This window comes from Tachyglossus aculeatus, chromosome 19 (assembly GCF_015852505.1).
Source record: "Tachyglossus aculeatus isolate mTacAcu1 chromosome 19, mTacAcu1.pri, whole genome shotgun sequence".
Lineage (NCBI taxonomy): Eukaryota > Metazoa > Chordata > Mammalia > Monotremata > Tachyglossidae > Tachyglossus > Tachyglossus aculeatus.
The window spans coordinates 28,868,744-28,888,067 of NC_052084.1; the positions used below are offsets into that span (position 1 = coordinate 28,868,744).

At 42.6% G+C, this 19,324-nt stretch overlaps 1 protein-coding gene across 1 annotated transcript in view; it reads left to right on the forward strand.

Annotated features, from left to right (window-relative positions):
- Positions 1 to 3,314: 3,314 nt before the first annotated feature.
- Positions 3,315 to 19,324, forward strand: part of TTK (TTK protein kinase) — a 33,881-nt gene continuing 17,871 nt past the window's right edge. The window contains exons 1-10 of the mRNA XM_038761212.1: positions 3,315 to 3,379; positions 8,926 to 9,066; positions 9,507 to 9,729; positions 11,078 to 11,184; positions 11,876 to 12,019; positions 13,291 to 13,408; positions 13,508 to 13,586; positions 13,696 to 13,790; positions 16,772 to 16,859; positions 17,930 to 18,017. Coding sequence (XP_038617140.1) covers positions 3,322 to 3,379; positions 8,926 to 9,066; positions 9,507 to 9,729; positions 11,078 to 11,184; positions 11,876 to 12,019; positions 13,291 to 13,408; positions 13,508 to 13,586; positions 13,696 to 13,790; positions 16,772 to 16,859; positions 17,930 to 18,017 — 1,141 coding nt within the window. The 5' untranslated portion in view covers positions 3,315 to 3,321. The remainder of the gene's footprint in view (positions 3,380 to 8,925; positions 9,067 to 9,506; positions 9,730 to 11,077; positions 11,185 to 11,875; positions 12,020 to 13,290; positions 13,409 to 13,507; positions 13,587 to 13,695; positions 13,791 to 16,771; positions 16,860 to 17,929; positions 18,018 to 19,324) is intronic.

The following is a 19,324-nucleotide window of genomic DNA, read 5'->3' on the forward strand; positions in this document are numbered from 1 at the left end:
ATCAGCCATGTGACTTCGGGCAAGTCACTTCACTTCTCTGTGCCTCAAGTGACCTCATCTTTAAAATGGGGATTAAGACTGCGAGCCCCACGTGGGACAACCTGATTCCCTTGTATCTACGCCAGCGCACAGAACAGTGCTTGGCACGTAGTAAGGGCTTAACAAATACCATCATCATCATCGTCATCACCATCACTTGTTAAGCAATTATTATGTGTCAAGCACTGTTTCAAGCGCTGGGGTAGATACAAGTTTATCAGGTTGGGCACAACCCCTGTCCCATATGAGGCTCGCAGTCTAAGTAGGAGGGGGTAGGATTTAATCTCCATTTTACAGCTGAGGAAACTGAGACTCACCCAAGGTCACACGGCAAGCAGTGGGCAGGGCCGGGATTAGAACCCACGTCCTCTTCCCAGGCCGTACTCTTTCCACCAAGCCATGCTTAAGGCGGTGCTTAACAAATTAATAATAATATTATAATAATGATAAGCGCACAATAGCTACTGCTCATTAATGCACATACTAACCACCCCCCAAGAATTCTTGTTTGCTTTTATACCTTCCTGCCGCTTCTTCCCTCCCTGTCCGAGGTTCTTCCCTCCTTCGATCCTCGTGATGAAACGGTTTTTATCCGTTTATCCAGCGGAGAAGAGGGTTATCTCGCTCTCCTCTCCCATAGGGCCTCTCCAGCCAACTACCAAGTCCCCAGGGTCGTGAAATAGCCAGGGCAAGGGGGAAATTTTCGACCAGCCCCACTGAGTCAAAGGATTCCCCTTCTGGGGAAAACTGGGTCACTGGGGTGGAGTTGTTGGGAGTCGAGTTGCTGGGGTGACTATGCCAATTAGGAACCTGAAAGAGTGCTACCACTGTGTGACAAGTGTGCGAGTGACAAGGAGGGGACTTTGAAAATGCCATCTTTCCTAGATTTCCAGTGCGACCGACCTGACCAGGAAGCAGATGACCGAAGCGCCCCAGCCCCGGAAACGGGAGCGTTTTAAGCCGGCACGGGTGTTTCTGAGAGGGACGTCTCCGAGGCGAAGGAGGCCTGTTGCCCAACGCTTGATCCCGAGTTGCGATATTTGCTCCATTTGTTGCATCAGCGCGTAGGGATGGACGACTGGTGTCACCAGACCGAAGATGGGGATAAGGCCTGAGCCAATCTCAAGACTATCATCAGTCAGGGTGGGACACCAAGACGAGCCTTGGATGATGCCTACCTAGCACAAGCGCCTTGGATTTATGTTTGTTTCTTTATTTGTGGCATTTGTTTAGCACTCGCTGTGTGCCCGTCAATGTTATAAGCGTTGGGGTAGATACGGGGTATTCAGTTGGGACACAGTCCATGGCCCACATGGGGATCACAGTCTCAATCCCCATGTTACAGATGAGGTTATCGAGGCACAGAGAAGTGAAGTGATTTGCCTACGGTCACACAGCGGACCCTTCTGACTCCTAGGCCTGGGCTCTATCCACCAGGCTTTCTCTGGATGAGTTCAGGATCTGTTTTTCCTTTCCCTCCTCTACCATTTGTTTCCAATCTTTCCTTCTCCTCTACACTTTAAACTCCTTTCTGGGCAGAGAATGTGCCTATGAATTCCAACTTTTTATGGTATTTGTTCAGCCCTTCCTATGTGCCAGCCACAAGCAATGGGGTTGCTATTTTTTTGTTGTGCATCTGTTTTTTGTTGCAGTGTACTCTCCTGGGTGCTTAGTACAGCACTCTACACACAGTAGCCCTACTGAGAGCTTACCTCCTCCAGGAGGCCTTCCCAGACTGAGCCCCCTCCTTCCTCTCCCCCTCACAGCACCTGTATATATGTATATATGTTTGTATGAATTTATTACTCTATTTTATTTGTGCATATTTATTCTATTTTGTTAATATGTTTTGTTTTGCTATCTGTCTCCCCCTTCCAGACTGTGAGCCCGCTGTTGGGTAGGGACCGTCTCTAGATGTTGCCGACTTGTACGTCCCAAGCGCTTAGTACGGTGCTCTGCACACAGTAAGGGCTCAATAAATACGATTGAATGAATGAATGAATGAATGACTCTATTTATTTATTTATTTTATGTACATATTTATTCTATTTATTTTATTTTGCTAATATGTTTTGTATTGTAGTCTGTCTCCCCTTTCTAGACTGTGAGCCTATGTATATATGTATATACATATGTATATGTATAGATATGTATATACATATATGTATATATTTGTACAAATTTATTACTTTATTTATTTATTTTATTTGTGCATATTTATTCTATTGATTTTATTTTGTTAATATGTTTTGTTTTGTTCTCTGTCTCCCCTTTCTAGGCTCTGAGCCCTCTGTTGGGTAGGGACCGTCTCTGTATGTTGCCAACTTGTACTTCTCAAGCGCTTAGTCCAGTGCTCTGCACACAGTAAGCGCTCAGTAAATACGATTGAATGACTGAATGACTATTTATTTATTTATTTTCCTTGTACCTATTTTTTCTATTTATTTTACTTTGTTAATTTGTTTTGTTGTCTGTCTCCCCCTTCTAGTCTATGAACCCGCTGTTGGGTAGGGACCGCCTCTAGATGTGGCCGACTTAGGCTTCCCAAGCGCTTGGTACGGTGCTCTGCACACAGGAAGCGCTCAATAAATACGATTGAATGAGTGAATGACTATTTATTTATTCATTTTCCTTGTACCTATTTATTCTATTTATTTTCCTTTGCTAATTTGTTTTGTCGTCTGTCTCCCCCTTCTAGACTGTGAGCCCGCTGTTGGGTAGGGACCGCCTCTAGATGTTGCCAACTTGGACTTCCCAAGCGCTTAGTACGGTGCTGCGCACACAGGAAGCGCTCAATAAATACGATTGAATGAATGAATGACTGTTTATTTATTTCCTTGTACCTATTTATTCTATTTATTTTCCTTTTGCTAATTTGTTTTGTCGTCTGTCTCCCCCTTCTAGACTGTGAGCCCGCTGTTGGGTAGGGACCGTCTCTCTATGTTGCCAACTTGGACTTCCCAAGCGCTTAGTACGATGCTCTGCACCCAGTAAGCGCTCAATAAATGCGATTGAATGGCTAGGAGAGCCACGCCCCCTCCAGGATAAGCCACGCCCCCAACCGGCAGACCACGCCCCCTTTCCGTACCATCCAATCAGATTCCTTTCAGGCAGCCACGCCCCCTAAACGGCCAGGCCACGCCCCCTATCCGCCCCATCCAATCAGATCCCTCCCCGGCCCCGCAGGGCGCGCCTCGCCCAATCAGAGCCGCGCGTCCCGGGAACGGACCAATGGGGAGGCTCGGCGGGGAAATTCAAACTGGCCGGGTGAGGGCCGGGGCCATGAGTCGGGGTGCGCGGCGGGGCGGCGGCGGCCGGCCGGCTCTGCCCGCCGTGGACGGTGAGTCGGGACCGTTGGCGGGTGGCGGAGAAACCGGGGGCCCCCGGGCAGGGAAGAGGGGGGATTCGGCGCTGGGGGGCCCCCCCGATGCCTCCCCTCCCCCGGGGCGGCCTAGCGGCCCGGCCCGAGCCGGCGAAGGAGACGCACAGAGGGAGAAACGGGGAGAGAAGGATGCCGGTTGCCAGGGCAACGGCCCCCCCCGGGAGCCAGGGGGATGCCGGTTGCCGGGGCAACGGCCCCCTCCCTTCGCGGGCGTCTGCCCCAGTAACGAGACTAACCCTCATCATAGGGGTATGTGGGAAGCGCTTACTAGGCGACTGAAGGATAATAATAATAATAATAACAATGGTATTTAGTAAGCGCTTACTAGGCAACTGTATGATAGTGATAACAGTAATAATAATGGCATTTATTAAGCGCTTACTAGGCAACTGATAACGATAATAATAATAGTAGTGGCATTTATTAAGCGCTTACTAGGCCACTGATAATGATAATAATAATAGCAATGGCATTTATTAAGCGCTTACTGAGCAACTGTATGATAATGAGAATGATAATGGCATTTAGTAATCTCTTACTAGGCAACTGTATGACAATACTAATAATGGCATTTAGTAAGCGCTTACTAGGCAACTGTATGATAATGATAACAATAATAATGGCATTTATTAAGCGCTTACTAGGCAACTGATAACGATAATAATAATAGTAGTGGCATTTATTAAGCGCTTACTAGGCAACTGATGATGATAGTAGTAATGGCATTTATTAAGCGCTTACTGAGCAACTGTGTGATAATGAGAATGATAATGGCATTTAGTAAGCGCTTACTAGGCAACTGTATGACAGTAATAATGACAATGGCATTTAGTAAGCGCTTACTAGGCAACTGTATGATAGTGATAACAGTAATAATAATGGCATTTATTAAGCGCTTACTAGGCAACTGATAATGATAATAATAGTAGTATTGGCATTTATTAAGCGCTTACTAGGCAACTGATAATGATAATAATAATATCAATGGCATTTATTAAGCGCTTACTGAGCAACTGTATGATAATGAGAATGATAATGGCATTTAGTAAGCGCTTACTAGGCAACTGTATGACAGTAATAATGACAATGGCATTTAGTAAGCGCTTACTAGGCAACTGTATGATAATGATAACAATAATAATAATGGCATTTAGTAAGCGCTTACTAGGCAACTGATAATAATAATAGTAGTAGTGGCATTTATTAAGCGCTTACTAGGCCACTGATAATGATAATAATAATAGCAATTATTAAGCGCTTACTGAGCAACTGTATGATAATGAGAATGATAATGGCATTTAGTAAGCGCTTACTAGGCAACTGTATGACAATACTAATAATGGCATTTAGTAAGCGCTTACTAGGCAACTGTATGATAATGATAACAATAATAATAATGGCATTTAGTAAGCGCTTACTAGGCAACTGATAACGATAATAATAATAGTAGTGGCATTTATTAAGCGCTTACTAGGCAACTGATGATGATAATAGTAATGGCATTTATTAAGCGCTTACTGAGCAACTGTATGATAATGAGAATGATAATGGCATTTAGTAAGCGCTTACTAGGCAACTGTATGACAGTAATAATGACAATGGCATTTAGTAAGCGCTTACTAGGCAACTGTATGATAATGATAACAATAATAATAATGGCATTTAGTAAGCGCTTACTAGGCAACTGATAATGGTAATAATAATAGTAATGACATTTATTAAGCGCTTACTAAGCAACTGTATGATAATGATAATAATGGCATTTAGTAAGCGCTTACTAGGCAATCGATAATGATAATAATAATAATGGCATTTAGTAAGCGTTTACTAGGCAACTGTATGATGATAACAATAATAATAATGGCATTTCTTAAGCGCTTACTAGGCAACTGATAATGATAATAATAATAGTAATGGCATTTATTAAGTGCTTATTAGGCAACTGTATGATAATGATAATAATAATAGTAATGGCGTTTATTAAGCGCTTACTAGGCAATTGATAATGATAATAATAATAATGGCATTTAGTAAGCGCTTACTAGGCAACTGTATGATAATGATAATAATAATGGCATTTATTAAGCGCTTACTAGGCAACTGTATGATAATGATGATAATAATAATAATAATGGCATTTACTAAGCGTTTACTAGGCAACTGTATGATAATGATAATAATAATAACAATGGCATTTATTAAGTGCTTACTAGGCAACTGTATGATAATGATAATAATAATGGCATTTATTAAGCGCTTATTAGAAAACTGATAATAATAATAATAATGGCATTTATTAAGCACTTACTGGGCAACTATAATAATAATAGTAATGACATTTATTAAGCGCTTACTAGGCAACTGTATGATAATGATAATAATAATGATAATGACATTTATTAAGCGCTACTAGGCAACTGTATGTTGCCCATTTAAGACTGTGTGCCCACTGTTGGGTAGGGACCGTCTCTATATTTTGCCAACTTGTACTTCCCAAGCGCTTAGTACAGTGCTCTGCACACAGTAAGTGCTCAATAAATATGACTGAATGAATAACAACGATGGCATTTACTAAGCGTTTACTATGTGCAAAGCACTGCACTAAGCGCTGGGGAGGTTACAAGGTGATCAGGTTGTCCCATGGGGGTGGGAGGCTCACAGTCTTCATCCCCATTTTACAGATGCGGTAACTGAGGCCCAGAGAAGTGAAGTGACTTGCCCAAAGTCACACAGCTGGCAATTGGCGGAGCCGGGATTTGAGCCCATGACCTCTGACTCTAAAGCCCGAGCTCTTTCCACTGAGCCATACTGCTTCTCTTATCATTTTATTATCATTTAATAATGATCTCTTCATCTCTTATCATTCTATTATCATTTGATAATGATGATGATAGTAATAATGATAATGGCATTTATTAAGTGCTACTAGGCAACTGTATGTTGCCCATTTAATAATGATACCAAGAATAATAATGGCATTCATTAAGCGGTAGTAGGCAACTGTATGTTACCCATTTAATAATGATGATAATAATAATAATGGCATTTATTAAGCGCTACTAGGCAACTGTATGTTGCCCATTTAATAATGATAACAATAATAATAATGGCATTTATTAAGCGCTGTTAGGCAACTATATGTTGCCCATTTAATAATGATAATAATAATAATAATGGCATTTGTTAAGCGCTGCTAGGCAACTGTATGTTGCCCATTTAATAATGATAACAATAATAATAATGGCATTTATTAAGGACTACCAGGTAACTGTATGTTGCCTATATAAAATGATAATAATAATATAATAATAGCATTTATTCAGTATGACTAGGCAACTGTATGTTGCCCATTTAATAATGATGGCATTTATTAAGCGCTTACTATATGTAAAGCACTGCTCTAAGCGCTGGGGAGGTTACAAAGTGATCAGGTTGTCCCACGTGGAGCTCACAATGCTCACCCCCATTTTACAGCTGAGAGAACAGAGGCTCAGAGAAGTGAAGTGACTTGTCCAAGATCATGCAGCGGACAAGTGGCGGTGCAGGGATTCGAACCCATGACCTCTGACTCCCAAGCCTGGGCTCTTTCCACTAAGCCACGTTGCTTCTCCCTTCTGCATCATCCTGACTTGATAATAGTGGTATTTGTTAGGCGCTTCCCTGACTAAGCTTGCTCCCTTTCCTCTTCTCCCACTCCCTTCTGCATCTCCCTGAGTTGCTCACCTAATAACGGTGGTATTTGTTAAGCGCTCACTACTACTACTACTACTAATGATGGTATTTGTTAAGGGCTTACTATGTGCCAAGCACTGTTCCAAGTGCTGGGGGAGATACAGGGTAATCAGGTTGTCCCAAGTTGGGCTCCCACTTTTAATCCTCATTTTACAGATGAGGTAACTGAGGCCCAGAGAAGTGAAGTGACTTGTCCAAGGTCACACAGCAGACAATTGGTGGAGACGGGATTAGAACCCGTGTCCTCTGGCTCCCAAGCCCGTGCTCTTTTCACTAAGCCATGCTTCTCCAAGAAGCCTTCCCTGACTAAGCGCCCCCCGACCCACACTTTCCTCTCCTTCCACTCCCTTCTGCATCACCTTGACTTGCTTCCTTAATGATAGTGATATTTGTTAAGTGCTTACTAGGAAGGCCTCCTCCAAGAAGCCTTCCCTGACTTCTCTCACTCCCTTCTGCATCGCCCCGATTTGCTCCTTTAATATTATTATTATTAAATAATTAAATAGCATTAATAATAATAATAATGGTATTTAAGTACCATGTGCCAGGGACTGTACTAAGCGCTGGGGCAGTTACAAGTTAATCAGATTGGACATAGTCCTTGTCCCACATGGGGCTCACTTTCTTAATCCCCATTTTCCACTTGGCGAGAATAGGGTCTTTTTTTTTGTTCAAAAAGGAAATTGTAACTGTGTGCAGAGCACTGTACTAAGCGCTTAGGAAGGTCAAGTTGGCAACATCTAGAGACGGTCCCTACCCAACAGTGGGCTTACAGTCTAGAAGGGGGAGACAGAGAACAAAACAAACATATTAACAAAATAAAATAAATAGAATAGATATGTACAAGTAAAATAAATAAATAAATAGTGTAATAAAGACGTACAAACATATATACAGGTGCTGTGGGGAAGGGAAGGAGGGGGCTCCAACCTGGCATGTCCTAATCTTTCCTGCCTATTAATGGTATTTAATCACCCTTGTACTTGGATTTGTTTCCTCTATTCACCCCTTCCTCAGCTGCATGGTACTTAACGTCCATATCCGTGATTCATTCATTTCTGTTAACGTCTGTAGACCGTCAGCTCGTAGTTGGCAGGTAACGTGCCTGTTATGCTGTAATATTGTACTCTCCCAAGATCTTAATGCCGTTCTCTGCACAGAGTAAGTGCTCAATAAATGCCACTGATTGATTGATTCTTTTAGTGAGACTATAAGAAACGTCTTGAGGGCCTGAGGGCTTGTTATTTGGCAGGGAAGGTGTCTGCTAAATTCTGTTGTATTGAACTCTCCCAAGCATTTCGTCCAGCGCTCCGCAGACAGTAAGCGTTCAATAAATACGATTGATTGATTTGGCTGCCGCGACCCATGGAATAATTCATTTCAAAGACAAATCCACAGAGATCGAGCTCACTTGCCTGAGTCTTGTGATCCCGCTGTCCGTTTTAGGTTGGATATGAAGAGGACTGGGTCTTCCAGCAGGCTTGTGAGTCAGTCAGTCGTACTTAATGAGTGCTTACCCTGTGCAGAGCACTGTACTAAGCGCTTGGGAGGGTACAATACCTCAATAAACGTGGTCCCTGCCCACAGCGAGCTTACGGTGTGAGGTTTCGCTTTCCACCTTGCTGGTCTCCCTCATAAGTGGCGTCCAGATAGAGATGGGGAAAGTGCAGAAAAACAGAATAGAGGCTCCTCTTGAAGTTGATCCTGAGGCAGATTCGGAATCAGGCGGCCACGACCTCAACACTGTCTTTTCCCCCTCCCCTCGGTCGTAGAAATGGAGGTCGAAGATTTGAATGGCGGCGGACTGACGATCACCTCTATTATGAACAAAGTGAGAGATCTCAAAAACAAATTTAAAAATGAAGACCTCACTGACGAGCTCAATTCGACTAAGATCTCTACCGATACCACAGGTATGCATTCTTCATTTCCCTAAATACATTTGCGCTCTGTGATAAGAAGTCAATTTAGATTTCTTTCAGTTTAATGTTATTAACCGTGGCCAAATTGTTTCAATAGCCTTTCGTACTGGTGTATAATGTACATCCTTGAAGTTCATTACCACCTTTCGTTTTCCTCCCTCTTAAAAAAAAAGTAATTTCAGATCTGTGGTCCTTATTGTTTCTCACATGTGTAAATTCAGAATTAGTGAAACTAAATCTGTGTATTATCTCAAGAGCACAACTACCCAAAGACTATTGGCACTGTTGTTTCTCTATGTAATGTATTTATTAATGTAGATGATCTGAAATTAGGAATACAGCTTTAAGAATTGACTAGACATTTAGTCTTTTTCTTTCTCTCTAAAGGATCGGTCACAAATTTGGCCTTAAATATTTTCCTTTCTACTCAGATAATTCAGGGACTGTTAACCAAATTATGATGACTGCCAACAACCCAGAGGATTGGTTAAATTTCTTGCTCAAAGTAGAGAAAAACGGGGTCCTTCAGAATGACAGTTTGCTAAATAAACTGATTGGCCGTTATAGTCAAGCAATTGGAGCGCTTCCTCCGGAGAAGTATGGTCAGAATGAGAGTTTTGCCCGTATTCAAGTGAGATTCGCCGAGCTGAAAGCGTAAGTATAAGAATTTTCCAGAGAGCACGTTTTATAATATTTGTGAGGTGCGATGTCTGTGAGAATTTTTTTTTTTTTTTAAATGGAAAGGTTGACAGACCCCATTTCCCACCTGCTGATGAAATGGACTAGAGACTTAGTTTGTCATTTTGGGAAGAGAGTGGGAAGGGAATCCCTCCACCCTAGGCTCCCAAGTTGACCTCTTGGACAGCGTGGGACAGCCCAGTTAGGGTCTTGGCTTCTGGTTGAATTGGGAGTCTGTGTGTCAACAGCTTCGATTCCTAGCCTGGTGTTTGTTCCTTCCTTCCTTCCTTCCATCCAATTTTAGCCTTCCGGGAATCCCTGGAAGCTGAGAGATTTAATGGGGGTGGGGGAGAATGCTGAGGGGAAAAATGGACTTTCCAGGACTTCCTATTTATCACTGACTTGGCGATTCATAAACTGTCACATTTCCCAAGAATGCAACTCCAGCGCTACGTGGGCTTAAGCTATGGCTTTTTAATCAGTCAATCAATTGATGGTATTTATTGAGCACTTACTGCGTGCAGAGAGCTGTACTGAGCGCTTGGGAGAGTACAGTACAACAGTGAATTAGTGAATACGTTCCCTGCCCATAATGGGTAAGCTCAGCTTGAAAAAAATCCTTTGTTAATTAACGAGCCCAAGTTGGGGAGTGAAATCGAGGACGGTATTTTTAAAACTTCTTTTCTGCCCACTTGTGACCTGCATTACTGTACTTAAAATTAGGAGATTGTGTGATAACTATGTGATAAATTGTATGAAGCCCCCCAATGTTTAGCTATATTCGATTGGGCAAAATATTGTCACTGGTACTGGAAAACAATGTAGCCTTCCCATTTTGCTGAAGACCTGTGTAATCATATATATAGACTGTTTTGAGGAAAGAGATAAAAGGAAGATGTAAATAGAAGAATCAGTTGTCCCTAAGCCCCTTCTAAACAAAAATCCTACTTTCAGTAATTTGTTTATAGGAGACCATTTATGATTGATCACTGATGATAAAAGCCTCAAAAATGGAACAAATGCAAATATCTTTTCTCTCATTTCCCTTTCCCCCCACAACGTTCATCACAAAAGTTGTCCTTGACATTTGGTATTTTGGGTTTCTGTACTACTGCTCTGTTTTATGGGCTAAAATTGAAAAGTGGTTGAAAATTGCATATTTGAAAGGACTGAGAAGCTTGGATACGTACGTGAGGAATTGGCATTTGACAGAGCATGGAGATGGGAGGATTTCGGGGATTTTTAGGCCAATTCTTATGATTCATGATTTCAGTTTCCTTTAATAACGACACCTTTTCTTCTTCACTATTACACCGTCGTACAGAATTCAAGAGCCGGATGATGCCCGTGACCACTTTCAGATGGCCAAAGCAAACTGCAAGAAGTTTGCTTTCGTACACATCTCTTTTGCCCAGTTTGAACTCTCTCAGGGTGAGTAGGAAACGGTGTTCTTCAGTATGCCTGCCACATGACAATGAGGGAGAATCTATGTTGGCAAACAATTCAATATGGAACCACATCTAATGAGAAATGAATTTGAGGCAGGAGAGAAAGAAACCAGTTGAGCGCCACTCCACATGTAGTTTTGCCCCCTTCAGTGGAGTTAGGCCTTCAGGTTCGATTGCGCTTTGAGAAGCAGTGTCTCTCTCTTTTGTTGGACTCTCCTACTTGTTTACAGTGTTTTATTTTAGTGTCTGTCTCTGCCTTCAGACTGTAAGCTCCCTGTGAGCAGAGATCACATCTATCGACTGTCGTATGGTACTTTACCAAGCACGTGGTTCAACTCCCTCTGCAGGGTAAGCACTCGGATAAATTGACTCTTCACACTGCAGAAGCTCAGTGAATGAATGGGTATATGTGCTTTTTTGTTAAAACGAGTACCATTTATTCTCGGCACGTGCTTTCTGGGTAAACTGGGATTTAGACTGCGTAGCAATTATTGGAGTAGCATCCAGTCAGTGGCATTTATTAAGTACTTACTATGTGCAGAGCACCGTTCTAAGAGCTTGGGAGAGTACAGTACAACAGAATCAGCAGATACATTCCCTCCCTATAATGAGATTACAGTCTAGAGGGGGAGATGGACGTTAATCCTTTCTAAATAATGTAAATTGCCTCGTAGGAAATTTCAAAAAAAGTAAACAACTTCTTCAGAAAGCGATGGAATGTGGTGCAGTCCCCCAAGAGATGTTGGAAGTGGCCATGCAGAATCTGAAGTTGGGAAAACGGCAGTTGCTTTCTGAGGAGGAAAAGGAGAATTTTTCTGGTGAGTCTGTTAGCTTGAAAATACGCTCTCCATCTTGCCTGGGATTTGACAAAGCAGAGGTTTAGGAGAGATTGGGATAAGTAAGCTAAATTTTGTTATTCAGACCTGACTTGGATAGCGAGATTCTACCACTAACTACTTGGATGTTCTCAGTGCTTTTCAAGAATATATTGTGTGCGTGTTATCGGTGTTACGTAAAAGCAGATCGAAGCAAGAAATGCTTTTCAGCTTTGTTTCGATTTTTAAGTAGGATAATTGATACTGTTTTCAGAAGGAGACAGGAACTTCTCTCTTGGAGATTAACTTGTCTGTACCCCAGCACTTAGAACAGGGCTTGACGCATAGTAAGCGCTTAACAAATACCATCATTGTCGCGTTTCAGAAAATCAATCGATGGTACTTCTTCAACACTTCAATCAATGGTATATACTGAGCGCTTACTATGTGCAGAGCACTGTACTAAGTTCTTGGGAGAGTACACTACAACAGAAATAGCAGCACATTCCTGGCCCACAATATGCTTACAGTCTCGGAAAATCCCTGACCCTGGCATTCTTGGATCATTAGTCTGCTCAGAGGCGGAGTGTTGGAGAAAATCCTCCGGTTTACTTTGCTTCTATAATTCCTAGGTATTTAATACCTAGTCTTAGGCAGATATACTCCAGGGGGGCACAAAACCATCTTAGTAGGGCTTTGAAGGTGCGGAGAGTGGTGGTTTTTTAAGTGTGACAGAGGGGAAGGTCTGGGAGGAGGGTGGGCATGGGCTCAGAGGCGAGACATGAGAAGGACCTACAGCGAGTAGATTGGCACTAGAGGAGCGACATATGCAGCTTAGAACAGTGCTTTGCACATAGTTAGCGCTTAATAAATGCCATCATTATTATATGCAGTCTTTGTTGGAGTAAGAGATTGGAGGTCAGTTGGGAGGGGGAGAGCTGATCGAACGCCTTAAAGCCGATGGTGGGATTATAAACTCCTAGAGGGTAGGGACCATCCGATTCCCATAGCAAGATGCCAAATTCATTCAGTCATTTCTACTGAGCGCTTACTCTCTGCAGAGCACTGTTCTAAACCCCTGGGAGAGTACAGTATAACAACAAACAGACACATTTCCTGCCCACAACGAGCTTACAGTCATGAGGGCGAACGGAAACAGTTTCCTGATAAATAGCTCCTCACGTGATTGAGAGATCCAGAAATTGTTTTCAGGCATCGTTCCTTTGGCGGTCAGTCCTTTAATAATGCCCACTAAAATTTTCCATTCTTTTCAGTCTCTTCGACTTTACCCTCGCAAGAGTCATTTCCAAACCCACTTGGACAGTTACAGAGCAGGAGCGTAAGCCGTGATTCCGGAGGACTCTCCACAAACGGAGCCAGATTCCTGAATGGGTAAGAAAACCGATTAAAAATCCCAATCTGTCAAAAAAAACAAAAAACAACCTAGAGAGAAATTTTGAAATGTTCAGTAACTTCCTTCCTTCTGTTTAGGGAGAACATATCTCCTCAAGATGTCGATAAAGGGTTGAGTAATCAAAATCTCTTGAAGCCATTCAGCAAGCCTAAACTGGTATGATTTAGAAAAATCTGTCTGTTGGGGCAGGGGACGCGGGGGTATGAGAAATGGGGGTTCACTGGCTTAATTTCTCACTTAGTTCGGTTTTTAAAATAACTTCTAGGCATGTCCATTTGGGAGGGTCCCAGTTAAACTGTTGAATAGCCCAACTGACACAGTGAGAACGGATGGTCCGGTTGCTCCAAGTTTTACAAAAAGGTACGTCGTTTTCTTTTTCGGTCTACCGTGTTTTTTCCTTCGGGAGATTGCGGCCTTGAATTAAAATGGCCTCTGAAACGCGCTGATAGGATCAGAGCAGTCACCACTGCGGAATTCTAATAGGACACCCACGTTCATTAGACCCTGGGACCACGCTGTCAAACCCGAGCAGCGTAGCCTAATAGATAGACCACAGACCTGGGAATCAGAAGGACCTGGGTTCAAATCCAGCGCCGTCACTTGTCTGCTGTGTGACCTCGGGCAAGTCACTTCTCTGGGCCTCAGTTACCTCATGTGGAAAATGCAGATTGAGACTGAGAGCCCCTTGTGGGACAGGGACTGTGTCCAACCCGGTGTGGCTTGTATTCACCCCAGCACTTAAGCAGTAAGCGCTTAACCACTACCACAGTTACTGTTATTATGATTAGTATTATCATTATTATTATGAAAAGAAATATCGTCAACAGCGACCTACTTGTAGTTGATCGCTGTTCTACGAGCTTGGGCGTTTACGCTAAAAGCAAATGATAAATTAAGTCTCTGTGGGCGGGGAACATATCTACCTACTCTGTTGTATTAGAAAATACAAGCGCTCAGTACAATGCTCTGCACATGGTAAATCAATCAATCAATCGTATTTATTGAGAACTTACTTTGTGCAGAGCACTGTACCAAGCGCTTGGGAAGTACAAGTTGGCAACATATAGAGACAGTCCCTACCCAACAGTGGGCTCACAGTCTAAAAGGGGGAGACAGAGAACAAAACCAAACATACTAACAAAATAAAATAAGTAGAATAGATATGTACAAGTAAAATAAATAGAGTAATAAATATGTAAATGCTCAATAAATACCACTGATGGATTGATAGGGTGAAAAATGAAAGGCCAGGTGGGTATTTCAGCTGAAATGACACGCTTCGTAATTAAAACTGTCTCTTCCCTTTGCCCTATGGATGTACGCTCAGTTTGTTTACTTTTTAGGACAAAATCCTTTCCCCATTGCATGTAATCAATCAATCAATCGTATTTATTGAGCGCTTACTGTGTGCAGAGCACTGTACTAAGCGCTTGGGAAGTACAAGTTGGCAACATATAGAGACAGTCCCTACCCAACAGTGGGCTCACAGTCTAGAAGGGGGAGACAAAGATGAGTCCTTCGAACCGGATTCGAACCAGCGACCTAGGGGTGACTAACTACTGAGCTCTACAGTCTTCCGCTCTACCAACTGAGCTATCGAAGGCTCGGATAATCCTCATGGCACCTTGACACAGTGAAATTCACTGTGGATGTGCAGGTGTGCAAATTAACCCAGGACTTAGAAGTCCCAGCGTGGATCTTTCTCAACCGTCGCATATAGGTCAGCCGTATAGTTTGCCTTTAATGGCCAACTCATGGAAACAAATCTCCGAGCATTCCCGTGCCAGGGAGCTTGTGCCAGGATTCTGAATCTGGCGGCTGTGGAAGGACTATTGTTTTTTAAGCATTTACTGTGAGCAAAGCATTTTTGTAAACCCTGGGAGAAAATAGGGAAACGGCGTGGCCAGAAGTGCTGGGTTCTCATCCCGGCTCTGGGCAGGGAATGTGCCTATTAAATTATTATATGGTATTCTCCCAATCGCTTAGTATGATGCTGTGCACACTGTGAACGCTCTATAAACACCATTAATTGATGAACTTTGCCTCCACTCTCCCCATGGTAGCACGGATCCTGGCAATAATCATTCAGTCTGTTGCAGCTTCATTCCTGGAGATAGAGGCAAGCCAACCTTGCAGATATCATTGCAATAGTGTTCTAAAAGGTTATTGCAACTTTTGAAACTGAATGGCTTTTGCAATGAAGTGGGAAGAAGAAAAGTGGTCATGTAACGAAGAGAAATAAGGGATGCATAAGTCTCCCTCAGGCTGTTAGCTCCTTGTGGGCAGGGATTGCATCTATTAACTCCGATATGTTGTATACTTTCCTAAGCGCTTAGTTCAGTGCTCTGCTCACAGTAGGCACTTAATAAATACCCTTGACCCATTTGATCGGAAGCAACTTAATGAAAGGTGGTGTGGCCTGAGTTCCAGAGTTAGAAGCGGCAAGGTCTGAAATGACTTTCTCCTGATGTGAAACGGAGTATTTACGATTATAAACTCCTTGAGGTCAGGGGGTCTTGTGTCTTGTTACTGTTGTAGTTGCCCAAGTACTTAGTACAGTGCCTAGTACTCAGGAGGTGCTCGGTAAATGCAGTTGTGGTGGTGTTGATTTGATTGGATGGGAAGTAACGTGGCCTAGTGGAAAGAGCCCAGGCCTGGGAATCAGAGGAACTGGATTCTAATCCTGGCTCTGCAATTGCTCTGGCGGATTAATTTGTATCTTCCCCAGCGCTTAGAACAGTGCGTGATATATAGGAAGTGCGTGATAAGTACCATAATTATTAGTTAAAATATGTGAGTTGTGGGAGGTTTGGCCTCACAGAAATCAGTGAGTTCTTAATCAAGATTATTTTTATATAATAATTAAAAATAATAATTGTGTCTTTAAGGGTTTGTTCTGGGCCAAACCTTGGGGTCGAACCAGTGCAATCAGATTATGGGGCTGCTAGTCTGAGGAGAAGAGCAAACGGGAAAGTGACTGACCCACAGAGCAGGTACTAGAACCCAGGTTTCGTGACCCGCAGTCCTCCCAGTCCTATGCTGTTTGCACTAGGCTGTGCTACTTTTCAAATTATTTGCAAGTGACTTCTGTTTGAGTCTCCCCAACTCTGAAGGTTTTTATTTTTGCACTGTGGGAACGGAACCGATTTCTCTTAAAGCAGTGCTGTTCCCACCAGGCCCTGCTATTTTTCAAATCAAGTTACTTCCGTTTGTCTCCCTAACTCTGAAGATTTTTAACATTGTAAGAACGTAACAAGAGTTCTTTTCAAGGAACGCTACAGAAATAATGTCTGCCTCGACATTAGTGAGATGTTGACCCTGTGCTGTTTCTTTGGTAACAGGCAAACGACTGGAGCAGAGTGTTCAAACACAGCCTCCCGCGAACCCAAACCAAGCGGTGTGGATTCTTACGATCTGAGAAATTTGAAGGTAATTCTGTTCTCCTTCCTCAGCTGGACTGTTTGGAGACCTGAGACATGGATGGGATTGTTTTTGCTGAACCAGAACCTAGGAAGCACATTAAGATAAGAGGCTAGGGCATTTCATAGGTATAGGTAAGGTTCTCTCTTCTCTCTGCATTTAATTGAGCCAGTAAGATTCTTCCCCCCTGCCTAGACTGTAAGGTCATTGTGGGCAGGGAATGTGTCTGTTTATTATTGTATTGTTCTTTCCCAAGTGCTCTGCACACAGTAAACTCTCTAAATACCATTGAATCCTTTTCTCCTTCTTCTGTCTCCTTGGAGATTTTGGTGGGGATGGGGAAAGTCAGTACTTCTCCCCTCATAAGTCCTTTCTCCCACTTTTATAATTGACACCCCGTTTATTATTATTGTTATTATAATAAGGCTCCTGTTTTTCCAGCTCGGTCGGGGAGGTCTCATGATGCTGAAGAGTCGGCTCCGTGAAGGCTTCAGTTCTAGCCCCTTTGGTCGCCAGTTACCTGACTTTTTGGGCTGCATTTAGCCCTCCATAGACCAAACCTTTCTGTAGCCCCAGTTTTAAGGACTCCAGCTTGGGTTTGTCTCCAGACACAACTCTCTGATGTCACCGTATCTAGTTAAAGCATTGGTTTTCGGTAGAGAAAATGACCCACACAGGAAGTAGATCCTAAGACTGACTCATGAAAGTTTTCCAGTGTCGTGAGTCACAGAGCGTTCAAAACTTAAAGTCCTTCCATTTCGTCCTGCTTGATGGGTTAGTGATTGACTGATGTCCCGGTAAAAAGCGGTTGACCTAATTGGCATGGTGTTTATTTCCCATAGCTAGTTTTCCTTTGCTGAACTTTATACACACCTCAGTGGATCCCTGGGCGATCATTGACTCTAATCATTCTATTAAGGCAATTTTTTTGGTTCTGGGGAAAGTAGCGTGAAAGTAAAAAAAAATCGATACAGCTGACCGGACTACTGGAAATGTACTTTGGTTTGCATTTTGAAGTTTTTGATGATATTTTCTTCTTCATTTGATCGGTTCAAAACATCGACTCGATGACGGTTTAGGTATCGGATGAAAAGAGTTCGGAAACTACTGATGACTCAACTTTAACACTAAAAAATAAAATTGAAGCACGTCTTCCAGTTAAAAGAGGTAAGAAGTCCAACGTGGTGTTTGGAAAAGGAGAGGAAACAACTGGATTTTAAAGTGAGAGCCTGGTCTATGAAATGTTGTAACCAACCTTCCTCCCGAGACTTAATGTACAATCTTCTCATTTTTTTGCTTTTGTTTTGGTTTCCTTTTTTTAACCTTTAAAAAAATGCAGACAAACCTTCAGCCCTCCAAAAGGAACGGATTAGTATGGAAAATCTGTGACGATGTCCCTGAGGAAAAACAATTAGGCTGATGATGATGGGTTGAGCAATTTTGTTGTTGTTTTTTATAATATTTGTTAAGTGCTTACTATGTGTCAGCTTCCCCTGGACTGTGATCTGCTTCTTGGGAAAGGATTGAATCCACCGGTTCCAGGAAACGCTGAAGGAACAAGCGTGTAACACAATGCTCTGCACAGCAGCTAGGGGCCAATTGAGCCACCTGTTCCCCTGAGGAACTGGACCGCAACCATGCCTGAGTAGCAGACACAGGAAATCACTAAAAGTGTATTTTCATGTTCAACTTGGGTTTGAGTTGCCAGTGTTTGGATTTTCTGATAAAAATGAAAATCAGTGGATCTGAGACATGTGTTTTGGTGCTTTTTAGGACTGTGAACTATGTCCAACCCGATTTGTTTGTATACACCCCAGCACTTAGTACAGTGCCTGGCACATAGTAAGCACTGAACAAATACCACCATTATTAGTAGTAGTAGTGGTTTCTATTGGTACCTAATGAGCTCTAAAAATTCCAAAGTTGAATTCTGTCTTCTTTATGTTAGTGCAAGACCAGTTGGGCTCTCTGGAGAATCGTTATCGGAAGTGGCTTTTCTGATCTCCATTTCGAGAAACGGCATGGCCTAATGATAGAGCCCAGTGTTGGGAGTCAGAAGGACCTGGGTTCTACTCTTGGTTCTGCCATTTGACTGCTGTGTGGCCTTGGGCAAATCACTTCACTTTTCTGGGCCTGTTACCTCTTCTGTCAAAAGGGATTAAGACTGAGCGCCCCATGTGAGACAGGGACTGTGTCCAACCCGATTTGCTTGTATCAAACCCGGAGCTTAGTATAGCTCCGGGCACATAGTAAGTGCTTAACAAATACTACCATTATTAATAAGGTATCTGAGGGAGAATCCAGGTTTTTATTAGTATCATCCTTACGTCTGAGTTTGTATTTGGAACAAATAAATAAAAGTGCACCAAAAAGGAAATTGATATTATATGGAATTACTTAGGAAGTCTGAAAAGAAAAAAACGGGCATGCATATTAACTTTCTGAGAAAGGCACCAATTTTCAAGTTTGTCAAC